Source organism: Neodiprion fabricii, chromosome 7 (assembly GCF_021155785.1).
Source record: "Neodiprion fabricii isolate iyNeoFabr1 chromosome 7, iyNeoFabr1.1, whole genome shotgun sequence".
NCBI lineage: Eukaryota > Metazoa > Arthropoda > Insecta > Hymenoptera > Diprionidae > Neodiprion > Neodiprion fabricii.
Window position 1 is genome coordinate 985,611 of NC_060245.1, and position 25,092 is coordinate 1,010,702.

The following is a 25,092-nucleotide window of genomic DNA, read 5'->3' on the forward strand; positions in this document are numbered from 1 at the left end:
GATCGGCGCAGTGCGTATTGCGAGTTAACTCTGAACGCAGCGTTTGCTGGACAGCCAACATTTGCATTTAAAATAATATTAGCAAAGATCCGGGTCTTAATTAAAACAAACTGCAGTATAAATAAAATAAAATATCCTGTGTACATTTTTTATTTTACTTCCACAACCTATATCATATGCTAAAATAGAAGTCGGGACTGCTATTTTTTTAGTCAAAAGACTAATTAAACAGTACCTAATTTGTAAGTCCAAGTATGGTGAAAGGTACAAGGATTATGCTTTTTTTACGAAAGTAATTTTAAGCTTTGTTATGTGCACCGAAAGGGGATATTTGGTAATAAAATTTCCGGATCGAATTATCATGAAATAAAATATATTTACATATGTTTCAAAAGAATCATATCTTATTCTCCTTATTTTAACCGCCGCATTCTCAATAATTGTACAGGAAATATGATTACAGTCATAGATACGAATTTGCAGGATGTGCAAACGTGTTGAATTGTAAACTGAAGCTAGGGATCGTATTAGAGGTCCGTTTGACCAAAAATCGGTAAGCTATTGAACAACGTGTCCAGTTAAAAAGTGCAACTACAGTGATCAGCTAATAAAATAGAAATCAAGCTCGCCTTGATTATTTTGATCACAGTCCCCACTTCCTTGGGTAAGAAATAATTCATCCGATAAATTACGAGATATTTTCATCGCTAATTTTTGATTCATATTTTATCAATATTTCGCAAGTGGTAAGCATTGACGAAATATCTGGCAATGCCTGGAAATTAATCAGGGTATCTCAGCGTTGAGTGAAAACAAGTCGAAGGTAATAGCAGTAAAGTAACATGTAAATAACATATGTCATGAAATATAATAAAACATGTCAAAACATTGTAAATAAATTCCAAGACTCGAGTTGTCTGAAAAAATAGAAAATATTTGTATGTTTAAAACAACGTTGATCTACTTGATTAGAAAAATATTGGTTGACAATGTTTTCAATACCCCCGTGTTTTATTACCTCCCAATTATAAGTAAATAGTAGTTGAAACAGCAAAAAAAATGTGAATTGGTAAAGCGGAAATGATACAAAAATATTAATGTAATCAAGAGGCTCAGGGTTTAATTGTGGTCAAGTTGGAATGGAATGCCCTATATGTATACTGAACCTTTTTACGGACCCCATACAGATAAGTTACTGTTCTGATATGTATATTATGTGTCTATAGCAGAACATCTGGTCCATAATAGAGGGACAAGAGATTTCGGGGGGGATAAATTCTCATGCAAAGACGTGTATTGTTCACAGTTCTGATGGAGCAAGTTGGAAAACAACGGTATAACATATAAGAAAAGCTCAAGATTATTTCCTCAAAGCCATATTACGCATGCAATTAAGCAAGTTTGCGCATACATTTATACCGAAGAAAATTTGTTGAGGAATTCGATGAATTTGAATGAATAGATAGTAAGATATTTCCAACAAATTGTAAGTTAGTTTATTTCCCCACTTAACGTGATTATTGCACTTCAAAGAAATACTGTAGAAACACGCATACACGCGCAAACGGTGATGTCATAAAGACAAGGAATCATCTCATTCACAGTTTCGAGTGTCACCTTTGAACCAGTGTTCTTGGAATTTCTGGGAAGAAGTGGTCTGTATACACAGATAAGCGGCAACTAAATCAGTAGGCGGAAAACGGCGAGTCTCCTACCGCTTGTAAGCACTTTAGAGCTCAGTTCAATTGGTAATTCAATACAGAGCAGAAGCAGTGGCTCTCTATATACAAAATGGAACTGAAATTCCACATAATAATTTTTGTCGTGCTCGTTGTAGCTTTCGGTAAGTATACTCGATTTTACAAACAATTGTTGCAAGAGGGATTATAGTTACGAATCACCTTCTACGGTGTGCAATGATTTAATTATAATACAAAAAAAATATCCTCTGAGCAGGCATTGACGCAAAATGGGGTGGATCTCGTGGAAGTTCGTCTCGCGGAAGTTCGTCTCGCGGAAGTTCGTCTCGTGGAAGTTCATCCCGTGGATCTTCGTGGTTTGGTGGAAGTTCGTCTCGTAGGAAGGAAACGTCTCACCCAATTTCAAGCTCTAAAACAAACTGGTGGTCTAGTTCGAAGCCATCGACAAACCACAACACAGGTAATATTGTGGTAATATAATGTAGAAGAATCGATGCTAAACGTAAGAATGGCTAATCCATTCTTTCCTTGAAGCTTGTTGACTGATACAGAATTTTTGTCTCTTAAAACGGACGATTGAACTTGAGGGACGCATAAGCGTATCGTAATCTCTGACCTCTGAATTTTTCTCAGTCAAGATATGGCTTCGTGTAACCTCGCAGACGTAACAAAACCATCATACGCAAACAACTTGTACGAAATCGAAAACAGAGATATGATGATGATGCAACGACTATTAATGCGCAGTTATACCTTGCTTATATTCGTGTTGAAAATTGGAAATAAATTGATTTTTACAAAAGAGCAGGATAACGGATAACTAAATTCTATGAACTATTTAAAATGAATCACCAGCATTCTAAGTGAAATTATATACGTTTCATTATTCTTGACCAAATGTTGTTCCTACTTTTCAGGATCATCACACACGTTCCTGACCTCAGAACGTGGAGTTGGTTCATCGTCAGGTAATGTCCAGGCACACGTAAAATATACGAGAATTTCTATACCAACTTGATGCACGTTCGACCCTAAATCCTTGCGATTTCTTTTACTGATTTTTTATTACATTTCTTAGAGCAAAAAAGATACTGGATATTTCTTTCAGATTTATATCTCGTGAAGCGTTTGATGTAAAATATTCGATATACATAAGAATCCTTATTTCTGAATTTTTTCGCGTATCTCTTTAAAAAGTTGACTTTCGTCAGTAAGACCATTTCGATGTAATCAATATGATTATTAAATGACACTTTCTTGAAGCTAAGATTATACCCAAATCCTTTATATGGTTAATATTCAAAGGTTGTAAATCATTCAGAGAATAAACGGTCCGTGGCAGTCCGGATTCACCAAAGCGAATGCAATAACATCTATTTACGAGGTCGCTCTGTAGCAGATTCACGTCAACTTTATTTCCGACAACTCTGTAAATCTATGTGAAAAAATTATTGAAAAAAATTAATGAAATCGAAGGAATGTGGGAAGGAACACTTAAGTCAAATTGTCATGGACTTCTCCGTGTTGACTATTCAATGAAAAGTTTCACCACAGACTTGAGTTGTAACAACAGACAAAATATGATTAAATATTCTGTTAGTTCACCGCCCATCAAGCTCGGGATCGGATCCATTTCGAGGTGCCAGTGCTCCGTCATTAAGTCACGGTGAGATTTCATTGTGAATTTACCTTCAACTTGATCTTTATCATCGTTTCATCTTAAACGCACCATATTCTAAATAAACGTTAGCTAAGTTTAAATGACCATTAGCGAAAATTATTTCAGGGTTCAATATCGACATTTCACTAATGAATCTATCGGGAGTCTTTGATGAAAGTACGGTGACCGAGCTACGAGTACACCGCCAACATCAAAACACGCGCAACTTCTATATGACCCGAGCGTAGCGGATAAATGCTGCGAACGAAAACTTGTGCGCGTTGCTCGGAGTCGGCACTTTCACCAGAGACTCCACATCCCTGTCAGATCTTTGAGACATTTAACAGTTAATATGTCTATGTTTCTTATCATATCTTCCATATTGATATAATCGCAGATCTTCCTATTATTCCATTAAACTGAGCAAATCACGATATAAAAATACAACTAGCAAAAAAAAAACAATTCCGAACCTATAAAATATTGAAAAATGCGTACCTGTTGCAGGCAGCAACACCAACAACTCACCGTTGAGGCCATTTGGCACTGTCCCACCTCCGAGACATACTGGTATTATTTTTTTTTAATCGTATTTTACCGTTGTTGAAGCAATTAGATGTAATATCTGGTAATAATTCCACGAAACTGTGCAAATAATGATGCTAAACAAAAGAACTAGCAAAAAAACGATTCCGAGCCCATAAAATATTTAGGAATGCATATTTATTGCAGGCAGCAGCACCAACAACTCACCGTTGAGGCCATTTGGCACTGTCCCACCTCCGAGACATACTGGTATTATTTTTTTTTAATCGTATTTTACCGTTGTTGATGCAATTAGATGTAATATCTGGTAATAATTCCACGAAACTGTGCAAATAATGATGCTAAACAAAAGAACTAGCAAAAAAACGATTCCGAGCCCATAAAATATTTAGGAATGCATATTTATTGCAGGCAGCAGCACCAACAACTCACCGTTGAGACCATTTGGCACTGTCCCACCTCCACCAATCCACCGTAATGATTTTAGTTAGTTAAAAATATGTGACGAATTGTCGCTCTAGTTGTCTTCAACTGTACAATGAGTACATTTATTTCAGACAATAGACCTCTGACACCTCCACCCCCTGGATTTGTTATACCTCCTAAGCACACATCGGTGACACAGAAAACCCCAATAATCACGAGACCCACATCTCGCCCAGGTAAAACTCAATTTTTTCTACAAAGCGATAAAAACGAAAGTGTCTCGAGTTTACGCCTTGCACTAACATCTGGGAATTTCAGTTGTCCGTCAACCTATTCAAAACCATCGCAATTCAACACCAAACTACGGTGCTCCGGCACCTGGTTTCAGAAGAAACGTAACTTCTTTCGGAGGAAGCAGCTATCCCAGGCAGCCAGCGTACTATGATCCAACCCAAACATACTTGCAGCCGCAGACAGTGTATCCGCATGGTAACATACAACCGATCCACAATCACATATATCCTCAGCAGGGATCCGTTCTGCCTCCAAACCCTGCGCCAACCTATGTGATATTACCGGGACAACAGTCTTATAGTTCGGGCAGACAGACGGGAGACATTTTCAAAGAGGCACTGATACATGCCGGCGTCAATGCTGCCGTTCACAGACTAACAGCTCCCAGCTACTACGATCACTACCATCAGAATTCCTGGAGCAGCTACGGTGTTCCTCCTTCTTCTCAAGGCAGCTATGTGACATCCACGCACATAGTCAACAATTACTATGACCAGGGATCTGGGGGTGCCCCGATGAATAATGGAGGCGGTGGTTCCAGTTTCCCACCAAATTACCCTGCGCAGAATTACCCCAGCTTCTCTTCGGGTAGTTCGCAACCTGCGCCTCCACCTAGCGTTGGATACCCAACTGGAAATACTGGAAGTAACGGCAATTCCGGATCTCAGGGTACGTTTGTTTCACCTGGAAATCCAAACTCCGGGCTGCCGTCAAATGGTATTTCATCTCCGTCCCAAAATAATGGACAGGGACAATCAAATCCCACCTACAACTGGCCTATGGCAGTTTCTGATGAAGAGTTGTGGAATATTACTGAGAAACTATTCAGCATGGATGAAAATAATGCCCAAAAGTATATCACCCTGAATTTGCAGAACAAGACAACTGCTAACAGCACCAACATCACAGACGCTTCTCCCCAGCCGTGAGTTGAACAGTTTTTTCATCGTCGTTTTCTGAATCTACTCTATACTTGCGTACGCTAAGCCTATCATTACCGGTTCTTTCAGCTTGTTCAACATTCAGCACGAGGCGTACCAGATTCAGACTGTTCGAGCGATTCGCTCTTTGTATCAAGCAGCATCTCAAGTAGAGAACAAGACGCGTGAAAACAGTAGAAAAGAAGAGGCGCTCTTAATTGATTTGTTACTGAACACAAACGTTATGTCTGCGACAATGGGATTTTTGGAGAAGAAGAATCTGATAGGAAGAGATTATTACGAACAAAAAGAATCTCTGAAGCACATATGGTTCACCCCCTACGATGGATCCTCGTCAGGATTCAAACGAGTATTTCAAGGGGAAATCATCGGTGGTAAGATTTTGTACGGCATACAAGACTGGATAGCGTTTGACTTTGCAGAAAAATCCGGCCGTGCCAATTACCTGAGTTACACCGAAAAATTAGAACTAGGAAAGGTAAGTGATCCGAATATTAACGTATGTATATAATTCGTCTATTAGGTTATTAGATAATGTGAAATTCTCAATATCATGCTAAAAATTTTGGGTTCGACTCTAGATAGACTCTAATAGTTATAAGCAAATCCAAGGCGTTGTCCAATGTTTTTAGATACGATGTCACTTTCTGTGACGTAAGGCGCGACTAAATCAAATATTCAAACTGTATGTACATTTATACATCCCTATGCGACATATCGACGACTGGTGTTTTGTTTCAGGCTCCTCAAACAGCGTCGATTCTCAAAATCAACTATGAAATCAGTGGAATTAAAAAAAATGGGACTTCCCTGTTTGTCGGAACTTCCCCGGAATTGGAGCTGGCCCTATACACTATCTGCCACTATGCAAGACCCAACAATTATTGCAATATCGCACTCGGGGGAACGCGTTTCATGCTGTACACTCACACGTTCCGGTACTTCGGAGCTGACTTGATCGACCTTGGCCTTCCTATAGTGTAATATCAGAGTCAAGGAGTCTCGAGTTATATTTACTCAAATTCTTCATGATATCGCACAATGAGAGTTTTCAGGAAATTAAAAATTTTTGTATGTTTAAAATGATGTTGATCCATTTAACCACTCCACGGAATTAAAAATGAGTGAGTGAAAAATTTTGCGGTATCGGTTGTTTTTCTTTTTTTTTTTTCATCTTAATCATAAGTAAATAGCAGTTTTAGATTGGAATTTGAAAAATGTGAAATAGTACTGAGGCAATGGTAAAACATACACAAATCAAATCGAGAGGCTCTAGTGAGATTTTGACCATTCTCAAAATCGACTATGAAACGAATTGGTGCACTTACCGTCCAGGGACGCAGCTAGGAAAAGGAAGGCGAGGAATAGAAAAATTCGGCAGTCTATGTCGGTCGGTACTTCCCCAGAACTGAAGTTGGCATCATACACGATCTGTCGCCGCGCAAGGCCCGAGACTATTTTTAAAATGTACGTACACCCAGACTTTAGGGTGTTTCGGAGCAGACTTGGTCGGTCTTGGCTTTCCGCGGTGTGGTATCATAGTCGACGAATCTCGGTTTACAATTACACACTGATGTATCTCAGCATTTACTCAAATTCATTCCATACACCGCACGATGAAAATATCTACGCTTTGATCCGTGTTTCGGAGTTTGAACACATCAACATGCGCGGCTGCACATCCGTGTACGTCACTTGAAAGCAGCGTTGCCAATGTTAAAGAAATTCGATTCGTCGCTAATTGTAACAAGTAAGAAAAATAAAAGTACCGTTATGAAATTTTTAAAGGGTCAAAGAAAATTTGAAACTCGTCTTAAGAATTATTTTTCTCCTTGTCGCGTTTATGGACTTTTATATAATAATTTATGTACTTAGATTACACCGGACAAATGGATACACGTGAAATCGCAACACTGCTCGAAAGTTGAATACCGAATGATTTCGAATGCGGATAGATTATTTGCATGCAAGCATTTTACAATAAAAACATAATTGATAAGCACAGAGTTGAATCAGATTATATTATTAGGGTCACATGTCACTCTATGACACAACGTAACTAACGTAGCGTAACCTAAAATAGGTGCGTCTGACATAATGAAACGGTGCGTTTCGTAAATGGTCTAAAATTTCGTACAATCAAATGTAAATACCTGGATAAATAATAATAGCAACAACTAACAACAATAATATTTGCAACCAATCCTCCTATTATGAATTTTTTTGCATGAACTATTTTCATAGCTTTTGTACTTATTTTTCTGAACTATCTTCCCGTATTGCCACCCAACACAGATATTATATGCATCTCTGTGTGATGCCTCAATTTGATGTATATTTTGGTTAATAAATTCAATTCAATACAATTCATTGTCTTACTTACAGAGAACTACGAATCGGTTTCCTTTGAAATAGAATTCCTCTTTTACCATACATCGTACAGTAACGTCAACCGCTGGACGAAATGGGGGAATCGGATATCAGCACGTGTTGTGTGATAAATAAATATGAAAATCAGTTAATGACGCTTTTCATAGAATGGCTGGATACAGGATTGAAAATCACGATATTTCCGGACTCGGATTCGAATCCGTTGATCGGCGAGGTGATAACGCGCTCCACAAGCAGAGCAGTTTCTTTCAGCCAAGTAATTGCAAATGTAAAATTTTCCAGATGGGACTCGAGGAAATCGATAACTTTGCCAAAGAATTGTCAAAGACGCGAATAGAATATTTGAGTGGAACACGTGAGGCCTTGTCGGGTCGCGACGAGAATGTCCAATTCTTTTTCAAAGATTCAAAGCTGAGATGGAAGCGAGGTACTTGGAACCAGGGACTGATCGGCGTCAAATCTACGCCCTTGGCTCAAGTCTTTCCAGATATACTGAAGAAGTTTGTGCTGCACAACAGGCAGCTGGAAAGCTCGGTCGAGCGTCTGGAGACAGAAGTCAGGGAGGTGAAGACATCGCGACAACGGTTGGAAGAGAAACTAGAGGAAACGGTCACGCTGAAGAATGAAATGGAAAAAGACTTGTATTCCAAATTCATAATTGTTTTGAATTTAAAGAAGGCAGAGATCAGGGAGCTGCAGAGAAAGACGCGCGATAAGGCCGAGCCCAAAGACGAGGAAGTCTTCCAGGCACAGACTGACGACAGCGATGCATCTGAGAAGGAGACAGCTAAGCATGAGCAGAAGAAGTCTAATAACGTCAGCACTTCGGGATACAGCAATTCTGCCACAAACAGCAGACCGTCAACTAGTCGTAAAAGAGATAGCGATAGTTTTGCATTAGATTTACCGGATGACAGTGGAACGAGCACAAAAAAATCGGTCAATTCTAGCAGGTTAACTTTCACATCTGACGAGTCGGATGAAGATTTTTTTTCGTAATATTTTTGATCTTAGGAAAAAATTTTATCCACTGATCTGTACCGAACTTGCATTTTACACTTAAATATTGAATCAAATTGTGTAAAGATATTCATATTATATATACATATATGTATATACGAGATTTTTATCATTGTAGTTACAAAAATTGATGAAGCTTAAGAAATGAATATTGCATAAAACGGAATTATTTTTCTATGTACTGTAAATCTAATTTTGTTATACGTTAAGAATAAAATGACTAGCGATAAGAAGGCCAAGACCGATCATCATGCCCAGGTGAAAATATTTTTTATATTGATACGTACGTTATTCTATATTTGAGAATTAATCGATAGAACCAAAAAAAAAATCATCGAGTTATGAATACCAATGAATTGAGTAAAAATTCTTAGTTCGAATTCTGGTATTTAAAAGTATTTTAGAAGTTGAGAGAAGATAAATGGTCCGTAGTATGACACAAATTTTTACGAAAATTTTTGAGGATTCGTAAAACGTACTGATAATTGACTGAAATAGTACATTATATGAATACGAGTCAAATAATCCCACAATTTTTTTTGACACGTCATACGATGCTCACCGACTTTGATGTATGATTATCGTATTCTTTGCGCACGTATCTACTTGTATGTCGTCAGAGAAGTTGAGATGTTTTAGGCGATAGAGACCAGACATGCAATATTAAATGTATATAGATTATTTTCTTAGTACTACTCTTACCTCTAAATTGTAAATGTAAATTAATTTGGTCATTGATGACGTAAAAAGTGGAAAGTAAATATATTTCAGGACAATATTGTTGCCGAATTTCAGTAGTAGATAAAAGGAAAAAAATAATGCTACAATTTACATAGCAGAGTCAATTTCTATCAACTAAAATGTATATTATTAAATTAATAGGCTGGCCGAGGCACTGAAAAATTCTTTTTCAGAAGTACTATACCCGAACGTTTCGTAATTTCTTTTATTTATAAATAATTATTATAGGTATTATATGTGCACATTATGTAAAAACAAGAGACGCAAAAATATACAAGCTTCTTTAGATTGGGTAAGAGATGAAGGATACACGTAAAACCAAAGACAAAATGGAGAAAAATATATAGAAAATCCACAAACTAGAGGCAACATTTATAATATACGTATGTGGGTGGTAAAAGTTTATATTCGTAAGAAATTATTTCAACAGAAGTGTTGATTAGATGATACTTATTCGTCATAATATTCTCTCCGTGTCTCTCGCCTAAGTTACACAGTTTTAGTTCCGCGCGGCTGGGATTTGATTTTTTCATTCCTTTTTCAGTATTGAAAAGTAAAAACTGACAAAGTTGAGAACATGCATGTATATTTTCTCTCTATATATTGTTTTCCATTTGTTTTTCATCACTTGCCTCTACATCGTAAACCGCATTTTTACTGCGAATAAAAATACTTTATACCTATATATGTATACGTTCGTGAAAGTATTTAGATTATTTTTAATTAGCGTGTATATAATAGTGAGACATACTTATAATTACAATTAGTATGTTTATATTTATACACGATATGGTACAGAATAATAAAATTATTCCTCCAGCATGAATTGCCCGATGGACAAATTACTTTTCATTGTCTGCTTTATTTTTTCTTTCTTTTCTTCACCCAATTTTAAGGTCACTAACTAGAGTTTTACAATAACAATTCATTGTTGTCATATTATACACCTATGAACTTTTATTTGAATGTTTTTTTTTCTTATTCAATTTGCTTTTTCTTTTTTCTCGTCATTCACTTTCAAATTTCTTTATACGTAAAGGGTAGGTATGTAATAATTAATTATTTGCTCGCATCTAAAGCTTTAAGTATTAAAAATTCATTCCCCGCAACATTTGCCAGTCCTTTTGATTTTCTTTCACCTCTTTACTTTTTATTCATTTTCTTTTTTTACCTTGGTACATCTCAATACGAAAAATATCTGCGTTATTATGCAAGAATTCGTCCTCGTTTTTTATCTCATCAATATATTCTTCTATTCATTTTTATTCTACAAATTACACAAGTATTTATTATTTTTTTTTTTAGATAGTATGTATGTACGTATACAAATACCTAGCTGTTACCTTATTGAACGCTTACTAAATTGCCTCGTTACGAATCAACAGGAAGCCACATTTTTGCAAAATTTCTTACAATCAACAACGAGCAGAGTTCAAAAGAAAACTCAATGAGCATCTATCGATGCTAAATGAAACGGAAACAAAAATAAAGTACGTGTTGACTATTTTCAGAAAGTAATTTTTTTGTAACTTCTCCAATGGTACAAGAGAAAAAAAAAAAATTTCAATTCTGATCACCGGGTTTTACAATGTTAAATGATCACGGCCCATTCAATGTACAATAAATTCAGTAATAATTTAATAAACATAAAAATAAAACGCATAAAAGTCAGGCCATACAAAATAAAAAAAAAAAAAAAACAAACGAAAACAACCTTCGGATTTTTATAAAATCCAAAGTAGTGGCAAAAAAAAAGTATATATAATATATAATAATATATACATATTATGTATATACAAATATGAATCTCTAAATGTAATGTACGATTTGTTAATTATTATTATTATTAATATTATATCGATAAATATTAAACGTCTAAAGCTATTGAATAATATTCAATATTAATCATTATAATCATAGTTGTAATAATTATTTGATAATTAATAACTGTGAAAAAAGTTAATAGTAGTAGTAGTAGTAGTAGTAGTAGTAGTAGTAGTAGTAATAATAATAATAATAATAATAATATACGCTATATTTACAACCAAATAACAACGACTTGCTTCTCCCTTTGCAAGGTTTTTTTTTGTTTGTGTGCGTGTGTGCGCGCGCGCGCGCGCGTGTGTGTGTGTGTGTGTGTGTGTATATGCACGTGCACACTTGGACAGAAAAAAATCTGTCGCCATAATTTAACTCGACAGACAACTGAACTTCTTTTTTATTTTTTTATTTTGTTTTGTTTCCTCTTTCTTCCAATTTTTATTGGAGGAAACGGAAAATTGTACCTGTTTGTTGGATATAAGTTTGAGAATAGATATCCGCGAACCGCTTGATTGAAATTTTATGTATATCAATAATTTGGTTCTATTGCCAATTAAAAAATAAAAATAAAACATATCAACGAATAATTCAGGTAATCGATATTCAATTCTGAAACCACGATAATAGATACAAGAAAATTTTCATCATGTTTCTATAATGACACTTTGTATTATTTGAAATCATTTTGAAGCTGGATCACAGATTTGTTTTAATGGTATTAAAACAAGAAATCACAGAGAGAAGCACGATAATGGTGCATTGAAAATACTGCGAAATAAGATTCGGACGTTGATTTAGGTAACGTCAGTTCCGAATATCAGAAAACTTGAATTATACGTTCGGATTGGTATTTGTACAATATATAAAACTATTGCATTCGACCTGAGGTCCATAAACAAAGAGAGAAGAAGAAAGAATTAAGCTAAGTAAGTAAATAAGTTAGTACGTAGTACGAATAAGAAGAATAGTAACAATAATAATGTCATCAAATTACCGCTGTGCCCCAGCAGACTCGTTTTGCTAGTGTTCGAATGTCGCGTTACCAATCAATTTTACAAAGACTTTACAATAAATATTATACGGCTTTTTCATTTTTTCTTTCTTTTTTCTTTTACTTTGTTTCAATATTTTCTCTTCCTCTTGTTCGTATTTTATCCAACTTGGACTGTTTTTTCTTTTAAGTCACTTAAGGTAATCTAGTGTTACAAAAATTAAAACTACATATACAATGTATACATACACGGAGAGTGAGAGAGAGATTGTAACAGAGACAGAATGTCGATGGATACTACGTCTCAAGATCCGTCATTGATTTCTGCGGTTGTTCTGCACGATAAGTAAAATTTTTACAATCGACAAATTTTCGAAGTAATTAAGAATTGTAAAATTAAACTTCCCGTGTATAATTGTGAGTGATTTGTATTGAAATTCACACAAATTTCTTTTTGTTCTTTTACAAATATTATTATCGCAAGAAATTAATCGTGATGTAACATATTATCGTTGACGTTATTTGTTAGTAAGATTTCAGTTCGATTTAGGTACCTCGTTTTTTCTTTATATACCGAAAAAAAAAAAAAATCAAAGCAATAACAACAATAACAACAATAACAACAACAACAACAACAACACTAACAGTAATAATAATTATTATTAAATTTATATATATGAAAAAAAAAAATAAACAACAAAAATAAACAAAAACATTTTAGGTTTCGTTTCAATATATATATAAATATACAGTAGAATCTCGTTTATTCGAGATAATGTGGGGAGAACTCAACGCGTATAAGTGAAATCTCGGATCGCACGAAGAACATATACAACCAAACAATTTCTAGTATTTTTGTATAACTTGATAAAGTAATCATAAAATTTCATAAAACAGAAACGTGAAAGCTTGATGAATACTTAATAGTTTCCAAACAAAGTAGCCATACAAGACTACTTCATATATAGGTATAACAATTTATTCGGTTTTATCCGAAAATACACCTCGGTTGAGACAAAGTGCCCGGATGAGATGGATGTGTCAGATAATGATAAAAAGAAAATATATATCGGGTAAGCGAGTTTCTACCTGTAATCCTAACAAAGGGGGGGTAGAACGAAAAAAAAAAACAGCCGTCAACAGATATGAACTGTTACAAAACGATGCAATGTCTTGCAAAAAAAAAAAATTGACAATGCGTGCAGCATGATGGTGAGACCTCAAATTTTCTGATCACGTGATAAATTAACATGTCGTAAAGAGAAATTTCTTTGTCTTCAACGAATAATATTAGTGATGATATATCACGTTAAGCCATAATACATTGAAAATGGCAAATCAATTGTAGGTTGGCTATGAGAAACAAAAACAAAAAAAAAAAAAAAACCTTACTTATGGTCTGCGTGTGTATATACACATATACGTATATACTATATAAATCAAAACAACAACACTATTTCATTTACGCGAATGCAACAACGCACTTTAGGTTCGTCAAACGCGTATATAAAATATTAGTATTTGCGCGCGCTTTAAAGCGTAAAGATTCAAAGATTTTATACACATGCGTAGAGGTATATTTTTGCATACAAGATTAGAAATGCGTATAGATATTATAATATTACTATTATCAATTAATTGTTTACCAAACTTACACGAGTCAGAATTCTCCGCGTAGGCACGTATCTGTGAGTAACAAAATTGAGAAGAGAAAAAACTGTGTATATTATATATATGTATATGTGTTCTCAAATGACTATTCAGTTGACAATATTACAGCAAACTGTTCGAAATGAATGGTGTGGACGCTGGGTCTAAAAAGAAAAAAAAGAAAAGATAAGAGATTCGTTTTTGGTTGTTGATCATTTCCTCATTGTCCGCGATCTGAGAGGTGATTATAATGCAATGCATTGACTAAATAAAATAAAAACGAAAATTAAAAAATAGTTTTACTTCTCAGTTTTCAAGAAATATGCTGACGGAGAATAAACGACGATATATATCAGTTTTCTAAACGATCGCTATAGATGTTGTCACGCCGGATCGCGTAGCGGTAACTTATTAGTAGTTTGTCCTAATTTTCTTGTATAAAATCTTTGTAAATTTGATTATGAAATAATTACACCTAGTCGGGAGCCGTATGTGTGTACGCGTGAGTGTGAGTGTGCGTGAGTCGTGTGTGTTTTCGGAGGGCTGAACAATTAATCAATCAATAAATGACTTATTGTTAATTAACAGGGGATTGTAGGGAACGGAGGGAACGGCAGGGTAGGAAGGAGCGATTCTACTTTGCACGACGCCGTTACATAAAACGTGGACGTTTGTGCGTTGGCGATCCCATATCCACATCATGCGAAGCCGGCCGTTTATGATGCCGGGCAAATTCGCTGCTTATGAACGCTGACAATTCCGCTTGTCTACCGGCACGGCGCGATATAGGAGAACCTGGAATGACCAATTTTTCGAGTATGACAGAAGGTCTCGTCGCCAAAATATTGAACGGCAAAAAGAGGTCGGAAGGGGAAGGAACCGCCAAAAGCATTGCCAGGAATTAATAACAATGTTTCTTACCAGATAAAGCGATAGCTTCTCTAAACGTGTGAAGTTCTGGGTCTCCGTCGTTTCCAGATGTTGGCGCTGGCGATACTACCATACTAGGCGTAGGACTCTGCGATGGAGGAGAACCGCAAACCATCATGCGGGGCTTTGGTGAACTTCTAAAGAGGGGAAGAATAATTATTTTAGAATTAAATATCTCACGTGTCGGGCTGATTATGCATTGCTCCGTAGTTTTGAGGAAAAAAAAAAACCAAGGACGTCAGAAAAGTAGCCCAAAAAAAGACAGATCTCACGTATTGTTAACACTGATCGATAAATAAGCATGAGATGGTGTAAAAAAAGTGATTTCAACAAAAGTAAAAAAGAGTAACACGGAAGACAAAGACTGTGTCGTCACATGAACAATCAGCTCTTGATTATTTGCCCAAAAATAGTAACGAGACAATAAAAAATGGCTGAAGCGCCAAGAAATAACTTGGCAAAGGCAATCGACGCTTGTCTCATGAGCGCTTATGTATCACAAGATGAAACTGAGCAGGAAATTGAGGACTGCCATAGATCGATCTTATGGTATTTCTTTTCTCACCTAAAATTTTTATCCGATGTCTTACCTGTGAGAATGAGGCCGTGGCGGCGGAGGTTTGCCCGCGAGATAAGCAAGAAGGTCCTCCCTCCTGATGGTACGTCGCTTTTTTCGTGCCCAGTTCATTATTTCTTTGCTACGTTTCTGCCTGCCCATTTCAGCGCCGATGTCGCTGCATCTTCGCATTCCCTCAACAGAGTCTGTTGAACCGCACGAGCGGTGAAAAAAAGGAAGTGTAAGAACGTAGGGTTATAAAATTGATGGAAAAGAAAAAACACATCGATACGAGAATGCATACAATGAACAAAGGACAGACACAATGTGACACAAGTTTCATCATCTGGCCATAATACACAAGTGTCGTTGTTAATTCTAAGAATCGTGGTGACGAACCTTTATAAAGCGATGTGACAGTTCCAGCTGCGGTTTGAAAGGGAATCCACAAAGATGCACCCTGTGTCCGATCTGCAATGCAATTTGAAAGGTTGAAGCAAGGCGATGAGCAGAGCGAATGACGTTTGATTTTGTTAGCGCATTGACAAACGGATGGGTGTGATGGGATGGAGAAGGCGAAGCTATTCTCAGGTGCAATGGGACATAGTGTAAAAATGGTGTTTGTTCTTTTTTTTGGATCTTATTTTGTTCCGTGAGGCGGATATCGACCTTTGTACAGCTGGGCTATGGCTGAGGCTGTCGTCTGAAACCCCGTCCATATCTGGTGCGAGTACAATTCCTTAGATGTGTGGAGCTGCCCCTCGTAGTCTGGCTCTGCCTCGATAGCCTCGACGCATTGTTGTTCCCAATTCGTGTACCACAGATCCATTATGGGATCCTCATCGCTCCTGTCCTCGCTCATGGCTCGCTGATTGTGTATTATTCCCCCTTATCGAGTGGAGAGTTATCGCGTATAACGTCGCAATGTTTATCGCTAGCTGGCTGATCCGAGGACAAGCAGAGAACCGACCCCGTGTCGCAACTGGTAGCGAATCTACGCCGGGGCGAGAACCAAGACGACGACGTCGACGACGACGACGACGACGACGACGTGTATTTTTCTACTTTTCTTTATGTTCTCAGGCGATAATACCCAGGCTTTGCTGATCGCTCGCTCATTTAGTACGCGGCCATTGCTACGATCCGAGCTTGATGATGATGATATGGTATACTGGTATTACGGATCGACGACGGCGAGGGGGATAGGTCGTGCTGTCTCCGATCCATAGAAAAGACAATTGCCAATTGCGATACTTGCAGGAGCGAGTGAGCTAGCCTCAACCTCAACCTCCGTTCCTCCTTCGCCTGCTCTACTCGTGACGTCGACCGAACTGAATTATGGGTAGCGGGTATCACGGGCTTCGAGCATACGAACATCTGAGATCACGGGCGTACCGACAGGCCTGCCAACCGTACAATTTACGGCCGCAAGAGGCGCAGCGAGACGCTCGCTCTTCACCGCCGATTTTCAATTGTTTCCAAAAAACCGTTACATCTTCCCTTATTCGACGCGTTACAGTTTGACGATTGAATTCTTTTGATTTTTAAAGCTTGTAAACACCCATCCATCGGTGGAAAGAATTATCTTTCGCGTCCAAGTTCATGTGCGAGAAGCTGAGCGTCGCGACAGAAAGTATCGTACACACATATTTGGTAAGTATTCACGCATATCATTTCAATTAGGAAAACGTAAATCATCTGATCTATGAAACTGCGGGCCTATTTTTTCGTGTCTCGATTCGGTAAAATAATTTTCGGTGGTAATTTGAATTCTGATTTATTATATTTCTGCTACTTAGTACAATCTAAATAATAACTAAAAATTATTTATCGTCAGGTTACTGCGAATTTTGAACATGAAAAGCTCCCGAAACACGGCCAATCTCTATACCGCTGGACTCAACGATGCGTGGATGAACAAACATACAACATAAGGTAGTCACAGTATTCTTCTAATTTAACAATATTTAGCAGATATTCACAAATGTTTTGCAATATTTATCCAAGGCGTTGAGTCACTGTTTTTTTTTTTTTAACTTCTTACCCCTCCTGTTTCTCGAAACGTTATCTTGAATTACGTTTGCATGCCTTATGGCTAAACTTGCAAAAATTTTGCGCCGAGAAAAAAAACAAACATTCGAATACATGAGCTTTTGCATCACTTTCGTACCAGCATTGAGGTTTGAAGGGGTTCAAGTTTTAGTCAGAGATCGTTTAAATGTATAACTTGGTCCAAAAAAGTCATCCGGAGTGACTTTTTTTTTTGATAAGGGTTGTACGGAATGTTAAAAAATATACGAGAAATAATAAACCTGAGCACAAAATTATTATCACGACACGCGTAAAAATAAATCAGAATATTATCAATATTTAACGTATATACATATTATTGCTTGCACATGTGCAATTATATTGATCATCTTTATATAAATTACAAATTATAAATTATATCATGAATAATAATCTTATGCCATGAATTCAAATAGCTGACACGATTTTAACTTTACGTATAGTAATGATAGTAATAATAACTTGACACCTATAAAAATAACCCTCTGAATCAACGATTATAAAATATATTTAAGTACACAACAAGGAATGTTTTTTTTTTCAGTTTGAGCTATGAGAAAATTACATTAGAATAAAATATCCGACAATAATTCAGTTATCGATGAGTATATGATGTGTATGTCTAAAGGCAGGGCAATTCAACCTTTTTTTTCAACAATCTCTGTAATAATAATTACTAGCTTCCATATCCCCCCAGAGTATTCTAGGCTTCGAATTTAAAACATGCATTCAACCACTTTTGTCTCATTCTATTTGTATTTTTTGCATGTTGCATAATCGAATCACTATTACATACATTATACCTTGAATGACTTGCATCTAAGTTTCTAATCTTCTGTATTCAGACAATGATTGAATTTACATAAATTCGAGCTATTTACCGTTCTTTTCCAAATCATCTTGATTTTGCAAGATTTAGCAAAAGATGAGAAATTAATTATGTATACCTTTAAAAACTTTTGCATACACCTAGAACTACTACTCTAATTATGCATTGAATTTTCGACCAGGTACATTGCATGTACAGTATATTGTAGTTATTGCACAAAACGTTAATAATATCAGGATTGTCACTTGCGATTCGAATTGGACAGTTAAAGACTTTGCTAAGTATATATACATATACCAAAAAATATGTATAACTGCCACGAGTTTCTTTGAACACGAACTGCTATAAAATAACGTAACGCGTGACTTAAAATATTACTTTACACTTCTGTCCTGCGATGAACAAATAATAGTTGAAAGAATTAATTAGATATGGTAAAGAATATGAGATTTGAATTAAATAACAAAAAAAATAATAATAATGGAGTATCTCAAGTCAGTAATATCTATATTTAAATTATCTTACCCCCCCCCCCCCAACGATGCTGAAATAATATTGATGCTATGACACTCCGTTTGAACTGCCAGCTGATTTTTCTGGTAAACATTTTGTTATCGTTGGCTCAATCAATTTCCAGACTTCCGTAAGCTGTAAGGAAATATTTTCACCATAATTAAAACTGTCCATAGTTTGTTTCAGCCATCAATATAATTAAGCAAATAACTCGCGACGCGTTTGAAATGCGTAATTAGTAACATCTTACCTATTTCCATAGTAAATTATCCTCTGAGTGAACGCACAAGAAAATTATCAGTGTTACATTTGTGGCTTATTGCAATCTTATTCAGTTACCAAACACGGTCATCCAGGGATTAGCATTCACAAAAAGTCAGATCAACTTACTTCGGAATGTCCGCGTATCTGCACGCTTACGAGACTCTGTAGAACTGTGGCAAGAATTTCCAAGTGGGCGTGAACCAGCTGCGTTTCCATGTGTAAACAGTGAAGTGAGAAGGCGTTTCTCAACTCGACATTTGCAATCACAGTTTCTTGAGCCACCATTTTATTTTCTAGATGTTCAACCGTGTCAGCCTGAAATTATTCAGAATCGTACGTAAATTGTTGTAGTAGTTGGAACGGCAGTGTCTTCAGCAGTCGAAACAGAAAACTCAAACTTCTTACATCTGTTCCACGAATAACGCCTTGCATTTGTCGCTTCTTCAGAGACAGCATAGTCGACAGGGCTCTCTGGTGATCCGCACTGACTCCTCGCTCGTGTCGCTCGCACAAAACTCTATGCGCAATCAAAATATCAAGGAGCAAATTGAGCCTCTCGCAGACCATGCTTTCCTCAATCACAGCCTGCTGTAACGCTCTGGTAGAAAGTAGACTGAACTCTCTGAAAATAATGGGCCATCGTTGAACCGTTTTTCTCGAAGTTAAAATGGTGGATAATTATTTTTGCCAATGCTTTTGACTCTCTCACTTTGAAATGACGTGGAATCCCTTCTTCATATCGTTCCAAATCGTCGATCCACCCGTCGCCCAGGCACTTGTGCCGTGAGGTTCGTTGGCCAAGTTGTTGAGTTGTGTTCCAAGCTCGGCCATATCCACGGCATATCCGTGAGACCTGATCGCCAAACAGTCGGCAATGTTCTTTAGTCTCGATATCCCCGACAATATGACGCGTATCTGATCTCTGCTATTTGCAAATTCTGTAAGCGTCTCAGGGGGTACGAGTTCTTTGGCTTGACTGGACAATTCCGAGGTCGCAAACTCATCCGGAACCCGCCTAAACACCTCACGAATCTTATGCTGAGTCTCTTCCCCGGTAAATGTGAAGAAAAATTGGACTATCGGGTCCTTGCTCACCGATGGGTGGCGCGCTATTAATGTCAAGAATCTCAGTAACGAACGTCTCCGTTCTTCAAGGAATTGAGAATCGGCTGAAATACAAATGGACTTAGACTAACATTACATCTCAAGGAGAGTGCCTCCATGATTGTATTAGCTCTCTCTTTGTCTCTCACCTCCGACTATTTTCTTTGGTGGAAGCTTGGGTATCAGCCTGTAAGGAAACCGTGCTAGCAGAAGTTCATGCAGGGAAACAAAGTCGTTGTAACGTCTGTAGACGACAGAATTGAACCTCTGTAAATGGTAGAGCAAGAAAACATAATAAAGCCACTGAGAAGTGTACACATTACAACTTTAGAATGAAAACATCGCGCCAGCTAATTTTATTTAGTATCGTACCTTACTTGTCACTTGATATTCGACGTGCTTAAGGAATATCCCCTTCTTCTCGGGTACCAAATTCACTTCAATGGTATCTAGATTGCATATGTCGGTGTAGGTGAGATTCAGTTTAGATGGGTTTGATCCCTTGTGCATCCTTTGAGCCAAGAGAACAACTTCGGTCAGATCTCCGAGAACAGGTACCGGCAATTCTATTTTAAAATTGAAACAGATGTGTCAATGTTTTCTTCTTTTACAAACTCGAGGAGGCTCTCTGTGTCTCCTAAATTGCTTCATATGAGTTTTTGTTAAATAATCATTGCTGACCACTGAAGGGAAGGACTTCGAGAACATTTCCGTTGTCTCAAGTTCATACAGATAAGAGAAAATTTATCACGAGGAAACGGGAAAGGCAAACAAAATTTCAACCAGACCTTGAGATTCAGATATTTCCAAGAGCTTATCACTCGGCTGTTTACCCTGTTGAGCAAAAGCTACCAATGCCAAACCTTTGTAGAGGCCACTTCTTGTTAAATACCCAGTTTTGCTATCCACGAGCTCCCAAATCTGTGAAAAATACCAAATTAACGACACATTAAGGGGGATATATGTTTAAAATTTTTATCTTCATATTTTTTTGTCTGCATGCCCATCGATACATTGATGATGTCAAAAATATATCAAAGTGTGTAATTTCAGGAGTAATTGTGACGTGATGAAACAAAATCGCACTGTAATAAAGTTTGAGCTAATTTGCAAATTTGTGGATCAAGGCAATCTATTCCAATAAACTTGAATTCTATCCCCGTTTCAAAGATGTTACGATGAGCGGTAAACGAGGTACTTAAACTCATTAACACCAAATTACCAAATTAGAAGTAGAGCAGATAGACAGAACAAAAATGTTAGAAAATTACCGTATGATATATTTTGCGCTGAATGAAAACAGTAATGATAACTAGACTAATATAACAGAAGCAAGAAAAATAAAGGGAAAACCGAGAGTGATAAACTTTTGAATCGATTTTAAGTTTATTAAACTGGATTTACCGGATAGAACAAGCCCGAGCCTGAAGCAACAGGTGATGTACTGCTGTTGACTATTGGTGTCAACATACATTACATGTAATAATAATTTATGAGGGGCATGACAGATACGTTGACCTTATTGTTACTGACACCAAGTACCAGTTACTCGGGGCATCGACAAATTTTTCTTTTGAGGGGATCTCTTCTTATCATTGGCATTGGGAAGAGAGGCAGAGGAAAACGACTAGACCAAGCTAAGAACAGGAATGATTGATGGATGGATAGATAGAGAAGGAAGGGAAAAGAAGAAGCAATTTACTATTTTCTACTGCTCGCAACGTTGTTAGGTATCAGCAGTAAAACAAGGAGCTCTGTTATCCTGTCTTGTTGCTCATTCTCAAGCCATGTTAAGCATGATCTTCAAATATTTTTTTAGAAAAAAACGAATTTATCAAATCATTATATCTAATTACACAATCAGTTTTAGTGATCGCGAGACTATATATATGATTAAAGAATGAAGATACTTAACGGACTCTTGTGTTTACCAAGGATGATTATTTTAGTACGACGGCCAAACACTTTCCTCGTTGGTTTATTTGTGGAATAACTGGTTTTGAAATACATTCACACGAGTATGTGTGTTCAAGGAATTCACGAGTTTCAGATCATTTTTCCTTTAACATCATTGTAATACAACAAATAATTATACGCAAAATATTTTTCTTATGAGATAAAAATATGTTTTACACATGTCAATAGTCTTTATAATTAATTATAATACGTTGGACCAGATTCTGAGCTTGCGAAAAGGAGTGGTGAAAAATTAATTTTCAGAATATATATTTTTTTCTCCTTCTACAGTCTACATCTTTCATCTAATTAATGTAGAACAAGAAAATGTGATTAGGGATGTAAAGGGTATGCTTTTGGGTTGGCTTTGTGGCTTTCTTCAACGGCAATAATATTGTTCTGTTCAAACATTTATCCACATATACTATACAGCAGCATTAAAATCGTTCGTGGCTGATTAATATTCAGATTAATAACAAAACGGCTCTGTTTGCAGGAACGAGAAAAATGTTATCTAATTACGATAATACGGATTGTTGAACAACGATAATACATATATTAACAAAAATAACAAGAAAAATTACTTGCGATGGTATTAAAGCGAGAAAGAGAGCAATGTGTAACAAGGGGCGTCAAACGACCATTATCAACAACTGGAATGTTACACAGTGATAACGCCACTCCGCCATGTGATAATACTACCAGTGATGCTCTCTTTAGTACCATGATAAGCTTAGATAGCTAGGAATAATGCTAAATAAGAAGTAGACGAAGAGCATTATTCAATAATTTTCTGTTACACTATTCTCATTTTCAATCAATTATCCGTCATCATCGACGTCCCACCTTTTATTATCATCTATTTCTGTAATGGTCCACTCGATTTTTCTTTCGGTCATTCGTAGTTTCCTTAAAAATCATACATGCAGTCTGCATCGTTATCTATATATCAAAGTACCCGTTTTTATGACGGTCGAGTAAGTCTAGAAGTTAAAAGTAGTATTTTCTGTACTCCGCGCATGCGTACTCACGAAAAGACCTGACATCACGCTACCCTAACCTCAATTTCGTGCTTCGTGAAAAAACGCATAACATGCTCATGTCATGTAAAGAATCTCTCGAAAGCGAAAAGCCTCGCGTATTTGCAATATTCGTCTTCAGCCCGAAAAGACCGAGTTTGCCTCCTCATTACACAATATACTATATCTTGTGTTGTTCCTTCAGTAAATAAAAAAAATAATTATAAAACTGATGTGATAAGAAACGAAAGGTAATTAAAATGTCATCAGTCCATACGCAAGCCACGTGAAATTGATCGGTGACAGCGCGCGCTGCATGCGTGGAAAAGGGGGGAGGTGGAGGGATTACAGCTATGACGGACTTGGCTCGTGACGATGACGAACGAACGACGAACGGTACTTTTGAAAATATTTAGCTCGTAGATGCGTGTACGAACAGAAGTAGGCTTTTAACGAGGACGTGTACGGACGAAACTTGTCAACGAACCTGGCTGAGTATAGAGCTGCTGAGTTGAGATTTAACGAGTAGCGACTTGAACACTTCCCTCTCGACGTTTCCTCCGGACGGTGAACACTTTTCGTAAACTTCCCTATAGAACGCCGGTATCGAACCTACAAATTACGGTGAATGAAGAAAACGGCATCTGCAGAATAAATTAATCTAGAAAGACCGATGATTCGACGAGAAAAAGTAAGATAGTTGTGAATTTTTTCAACTTGTTTATCTCACATAGAAACAAACAGATCGACGCTCATTGTTAATTATATATACATAATTTTTGTTTACGAAAATTTCCTCGCAATCGATATGCGCTTATTCAATTTTCATACGATAAAGTTATATGTTATTCGATCGTTGTTTCGTTCTTCAAATTAACGATTGATTCTCCGTGTTTGCATTTTGTTATGTTTTACCGAACGATAGATCGGTGGAAGCCATTTTGGATAACTTCTAGATCATCCGGGATCTTGGTGTGAGTGTGTGAGAAATTTGCGTGCGTAGAGACGCAATCTTCCCCCTCTCGCTCTCTCTCTCTCTCTATCTTTCCCTCAATGTCTCAATGGTAAACAATGACGTCGATGATCGGAGATGATCGTCTCTGGGTCGCACTCGACTCGACGTTCGTAGTAAAGCGTAACTTGGAATGAATTCGAAACCCCCATTTGAAGAGGAATTAGAACGAGTTGCGCGGCAGCTTGTCGGCTAACGTATGCGAACGTATGCCAGTGCAATTCGGTCTCGCGACGTCGTCGTTTACGCGTACCGCTGTACTGGTTACGTTCTCGAATAACAATCGTCGTAATTCGTGCCTTCGGATCGACGAGAGTCACACGCAACACGCGCCATTGCTCGTGCCCCCTACGCCTGGCTGGCAGCGGCGAACTGACACCGACTGACACGGACTACGTCGACTGCTCTGCGGGCTGACGATGCTTACGGACTTTCAGCTCTAGGCTGCTCCCGAAACGAGTGGTTCGGAGAGGCGAGTCCGACGCTTCCTCACATTTCTCTTTTACTTCTCGCTACGCCCCTAGGAAAAAACAAAAAAAAAAAACACTCGCAATATTGTATACCTTGCCACTTGATTTATTGCTCGCTCAAGTATACGCGTTGGAGAAAACAGGAGAGTAAGATTGATGTGTTATTTTTATTAATTATTGTAATCGAA

At 37.2% G+C, this 25,092-nt stretch overlaps 4 protein-coding genes across 21 annotated transcripts; 2 read left to right on the forward strand and 2 right to left on the reverse strand.

Annotated features, from left to right (window-relative positions):
- The first annotated feature begins 1,661 nt into the window (after nucleotides 1–1,661).
- On the forward strand, nucleotides 1,662–7,185 carry LOC124186025 (endoribonuclease CG2145-like). Of its 14 annotated transcripts, none has more exons than XM_046577334.1 (11): nucleotides 1,662–1,843; nucleotides 1,957–2,160; nucleotides 2,618–2,668; nucleotides 3,301–3,366; nucleotides 3,868–3,930; nucleotides 4,093–4,155; nucleotides 4,318–4,392; nucleotides 4,464–4,568; nucleotides 4,651–5,551; nucleotides 5,637–6,045; nucleotides 6,309–7,185. In XM_046577334.1, exons 1-11 carry the CDS (start codon nucleotides 1,792–1,794, stop codon nucleotides 6,549–6,551), a joined length of 2,232 nt encoding a protein of 743 aa, XP_046433290.1. In that variant the 5' UTR covers nucleotides 1,662–1,791; the 3' UTR covers nucleotides 6,552–7,185. The 14 variants fall into 14 exon arrangements, with proteins under 14 accessions (XP_046433290.1, XP_046433293.1, XP_046433291.1 ...); XM_046577335.1 differs by having other exon boundaries at nucleotides 1,663–1,843; nucleotides 4,318–4,380; XM_046577337.1 differs by lacking the exon at nucleotides 3,301–3,366.
- A 350-nt stretch (nucleotides 7,186–7,535) lies between these two features.
- LOC124186035 (DNA repair protein XRCC4-like) lies at nucleotides 7,536–10,545 on the forward strand. The gene is made up of 2 exons (XM_046577374.1): nucleotides 7,536–8,172; nucleotides 8,241–10,545. Exons 1-2 carry the CDS (start codon nucleotides 8,032–8,034, stop codon nucleotides 8,955–8,957), a joined length of 858 nt encoding a protein of 285 aa, XP_046433330.1. The 5' UTR covers nucleotides 7,536–8,031; the 3' UTR covers nucleotides 8,958–10,545.
- A 2,681-nt stretch (nucleotides 10,546–13,226) lies between these two features.
- Nucleotides 13,227–17,010, reverse strand: LOC124186037 (UPF0472 protein C16orf72 homolog). The gene is made up of 5 exons (XM_046577376.1): nucleotides 16,337–17,010; nucleotides 16,067–16,138; nucleotides 15,702–15,873; nucleotides 15,103–15,248; nucleotides 13,227–14,976 (listed from the first exon to the last, which is right to left on the reverse strand). The coding sequence occupies exons 1-5, from the start codon at nucleotides 16,527–16,529 to the stop codon at nucleotides 14,834–14,836; spliced, it is 726 nt and encodes a 241-aa protein (XP_046433332.1). The 5' UTR covers nucleotides 16,530–17,010; the 3' UTR covers nucleotides 13,227–14,833.
- A 418-nt stretch (nucleotides 17,011–17,428) lies between these two features.
- On the reverse strand, nucleotides 17,429–24,835 carry LOC124186027 (sorting nexin-8-like). Of its 5 annotated transcripts, none has more exons than XM_046577358.1 (10): nucleotides 24,338–24,835; nucleotides 23,910–24,034; nucleotides 21,236–21,368; nucleotides 20,820–21,013; nucleotides 20,597–20,714; nucleotides 20,053–20,512; nucleotides 19,749–19,965; nucleotides 19,470–19,658; nucleotides 19,330–19,352; nucleotides 17,429–19,214 (listed from the first exon to the last, which is right to left on the reverse strand). In XM_046577358.1, the coding sequence occupies exons 1-10, from the start codon at nucleotides 24,360–24,362 to the stop codon at nucleotides 19,193–19,195; spliced, it is 1,506 nt and encodes a 501-aa protein (XP_046433314.1). In that variant the 5' UTR covers nucleotides 24,363–24,835; the 3' UTR covers nucleotides 17,429–19,192. The 5 variants fall into 5 exon arrangements, with proteins under 5 accessions (XP_046433314.1, XP_046433318.1, XP_046433317.1 ...); XM_046577362.1 differs by lacking the exon at nucleotides 19,330–19,352 and adding an exon at nucleotides 22,367–22,507 and having other exon boundaries at nucleotides 21,129–21,368; nucleotides 23,910–24,066; nucleotides 24,338–24,830; XM_046577361.1 differs by lacking the exon at nucleotides 19,330–19,352 and adding an exon at nucleotides 22,379–22,507 and having other exon boundaries at nucleotides 23,910–24,066; nucleotides 24,338–24,829.
- Between the last annotated feature and the right edge of the window lie 257 nt (nucleotides 24,836–25,092).

Excerpts from the sequence above, each read along its gene's own strand:
- LOC124186025 (XM_046577334.1), top strand. The coding sequence starts at position 1,792 with ATGGAACTGAAATTCCACATAATAATTTTTGTCGTGCTCGTTGTAGCT. Across the intron at positions 2,161-2,617 it reads ATCGACAAACCACAACACAG|GATCATCACACACGTTCCTG; the intron begins GTAATATTGTGG and ends CCTACTTTTCAG. Across the intron at positions 3,367-3,867 it reads TGCTCCGTCATTAAGTCACG|GCAGCAACACCAACAACTCA; the intron begins GTGAGATTTCAT and ends TACCTGTTGCAG.
- LOC124186037 (XM_046577376.1), bottom strand. The coding sequence starts at position 16,529 with ATGAGCGAGGACAGGAGCGATGAGGATCCCATAATGGATCTGTGGTAC. Across the intron at positions 15,249-15,701 it reads CCACGGCCTCATTCTCACAG|AAGTTCACCAAAGCCCCGCA; the intron begins GTAAGACATCGG and ends TCCCCTCTTTAG. Across the intron at positions 14,977-15,102 it reads AGAAGCTATCGCTTTATCTG|GTTCTCCTATATCGCGCCGT; the intron begins GTAAGAAACATT and ends TGGTCATTCCAG.
- LOC124186027 (XM_046577357.1), bottom strand. The coding sequence starts at position 24,362 with ATGGCTTCCACCGATCTATCGTTCG. Across the intron at positions 21,014-21,235 it reads GGAAATATCTGAATCTCAAG|AATTGCCGGTACCTGTTCTC; the intron begins GTCTGGTTGAAA and ends ATTTTAAAATAG. Across the intron at positions 19,215-19,469 it reads AGATACGCGGACATTCCGAA|CTTACGGAAGTCTGGAAATT; the intron begins GTAAGTTGATCT and ends ATTTCCTTACAG.
- LOC124186035 (XM_046577374.1), top strand. The coding sequence starts at position 8,032 with ATGGGGGAATCGGATATCAGCACGTGTTGTGTGATAAATAAATATGAA. Across the intron at positions 8,173-8,240 it reads CGAATCCGTTGATCGGCGAG|ATGGGACTCGAGGAAATCGA; the intron begins GTGATAACGCGC and ends AAAATTTTCCAG.